Source organism: Otolemur garnettii, unplaced genomic scaffold, assembly GCF_000181295.1.
Source record: "Otolemur garnettii isolate 467f Iridium unplaced genomic scaffold, OtoGar3 scaffold00054, whole genome shotgun sequence".
Taxonomy (NCBI): domain Eukaryota; kingdom Metazoa; phylum Chordata; class Mammalia; order Primates; family Galagidae; genus Otolemur; species Otolemur garnettii.
Genome location: NW_003852449.1, coordinates 259,022 through 261,297, shown reverse-complemented (window position 1 = coordinate 261,297; position 2,276 = coordinate 259,022). Strand labels below are relative to the sequence as shown.

Here is a 2,276-nt window from a genome sequence, read left to right as displayed (position 1 = left end):
GCCCCGCCCCCCGCCATGTTGTCCCGCCTTACAGATGTTAGAATCTGCTCACCCTAAAGTAGAAGTGTTTTTAAGCTGTTTTAGTACCATGTGATCAAGTGAAGGGTGCCACTTTACAGGTGTGTTATCTGAGAGCCACCTTTGTCTCTTGGTACACTTGAACCTGTAGTTAAACTTTTGCAGCACACTTAAATTATGTTGATCAGAAAAAAAAAAGAGTAAAAAGAAAAAGAACATATTGTGCTTTGTACTTCTAGTAATTTAATTAATGGTCATTAAAATTTTTCACAGCACACCTAAGATCCTCTCATGGCAGGCAGAACAGTTGAAAATCCCTGCCTTAGGGCAGCGCCTGTGCCTCAGTGGGTAGGGCGCCAGCCCCATATACCCAGGGTGGCACTGGCCAGATGGCAACAAAAAAATAGCTGGGTGTGGTGGTGGTTGCTTATAGTCCCAGCTACTTGGGAGGCTGAGGCAAGAGAATCGCTTAAGCCCAGGAGTTGAAGGTTGCTGTGAGCTGTGACGCCATGGTACCCTACCAAGGGCGAAAAAATGAGACTCTGTCTCTGAAAAAAAAAAAAAAAGAAAAGAAAATCCGTGCATTACCAGGCAGTGCTGAGCATGCAACGTGGTGGCTGTGAAGGATGGATACGAATGTTCTCAGTTCATTTCTTTGCTTTATTATAGTGAGCTACTAAGGGAGGTTTCTGATTATGCTGGCAATGTTGGCTTGTAGAAAATATATTTTTTTGTGTGTAGAAAATATATATGCTGTATCTATATATTGTAAATAATGTCAGATTATTTGCCTTGTCTTTTTTCAGATGAGAAATAGCATTGTATTTGTTTTGTCTCAATCTAGGTCCAAGGCCAACTTTGGCTAAATTAAGCAATATGACGTGTGTCCCAGAGACTACTTATAAGTATCCTGATTTGCCTATAAATCGATGTAAGGAAGAGGTAAAATTACTTTTGTTAGACTGTAATTTTGCTGTTTGTATAAATGCCTGAGATCCAGCACTTTTTGGTTTATAATTTGAAAGTTGCAGGTGAACACATCCCTGGTGTGCAAGGCTCTGTGGTAGGGCTCAAGGCTGTGTGGAGGTGGTTTCATGTATTAACCGTATTGATGACTTTTCTTTTGACTTGTGCTTTAATTGTTTAGTCTTTGCCAGAGTGCATCTCCTCTGACCTTTAGTTTGGTATCTAGACTTCCCTTTCTCTGACATATTTATAATAAACAGTCGTCTTTCTTAGGAGAGCTGATTGGTTAAAGAATCTCATTGTCAAATCTTTTGCAAAGCAAATGATACACTCTGGCATTTCCACTGGATTTTTACAGTGTTGCCCCTATTTTCTGCCTATTGATTTGATCCATCACTGATACCATTTTATTAACAATGCTAGGTCAAATATAGCAGTAGGATGATTACATTTCCAATTAGTTACATGTTATTAAGTGTGGTTAAAAGTAAGTATATTGAAATCTTAACTATACTATTGGAAAAAGCAATTACAGATAAAACTGGAGATGTTTAACGTTTATTTGCTTATTTTTTGAGTCAGTTTTTGTTGCCATGGCTAGAGTGCAGTGGCATCATCACAGTTGACTGCAACCTCAAATTGGTGGGCTCAGGCGATCCTCCTGCCTCAGTTTCCACAGTAACTGGGACTATGGGTGTGCACCTCCATGCCCAGCTAATTTTTCTATTTTTAGTAGAGACGAGGTCTCACTCTTGCTCACACTGGTCTTAAACTCCTGAGCTCAAGCTGTCTTCTTCCTTGGCCTCCCAGAGTGCTGGGATTATAAGCATAGCCACCATGCCCCAAATTTAATTTTATTTTGCTTTAGATTGAATCATACAACTTTTATAGAATAGATGAGCTTTATTAAATGATTTTTAGAGCCCAGTATCTAAATTAGTTTGTATTTCTAACCATATTCAATTGGTAGAAGGATAAGAACTTACTTAAGTTTGGGGTGAAGGTGAAGAAATGGACTCAAGTTTTTAAAAATGCTTCATATGTGGGCCGGGCACAGTGGCTCATGCCTGTTATCTTAGCACTCTGGGAGGCTGAGGTGGGTGGGTTGCCTGAGCTCACAGGTTCAGGTCCAGCCTGAGCAAGAGCAAGACCCTGTCTTAAAAAAAAAAAAAAATTAGCCAGGCTCTGTGCCTGTGGCTCAAGTGGTTAAGGCACCAGCCACATACACCTGAGCTGGTGGGTTGGAATCCAGCCTTGGTACGCCAAACAACAATGATGGCTGCAACCAAAAA

At 40.5% G+C, this 2,276-nt stretch overlaps 1 protein-coding gene across 1 annotated transcript in view; it reads left to right on the top strand.

Annotated features, from left to right (window-relative positions):
• TDRD9 (tudor domain containing 9) overlaps positions 1-2,276 on the top strand; it is a 123,069-nt gene that overhangs the window by 33,818 nt on the left and 86,975 nt on the right. Inside the window, 1 exon segment of the mRNA XM_012806546.1 lies at positions 863-960. Within this exon segment, the coding sequence (XP_012662000.1) occupies positions 863-960 (98 nt within the window).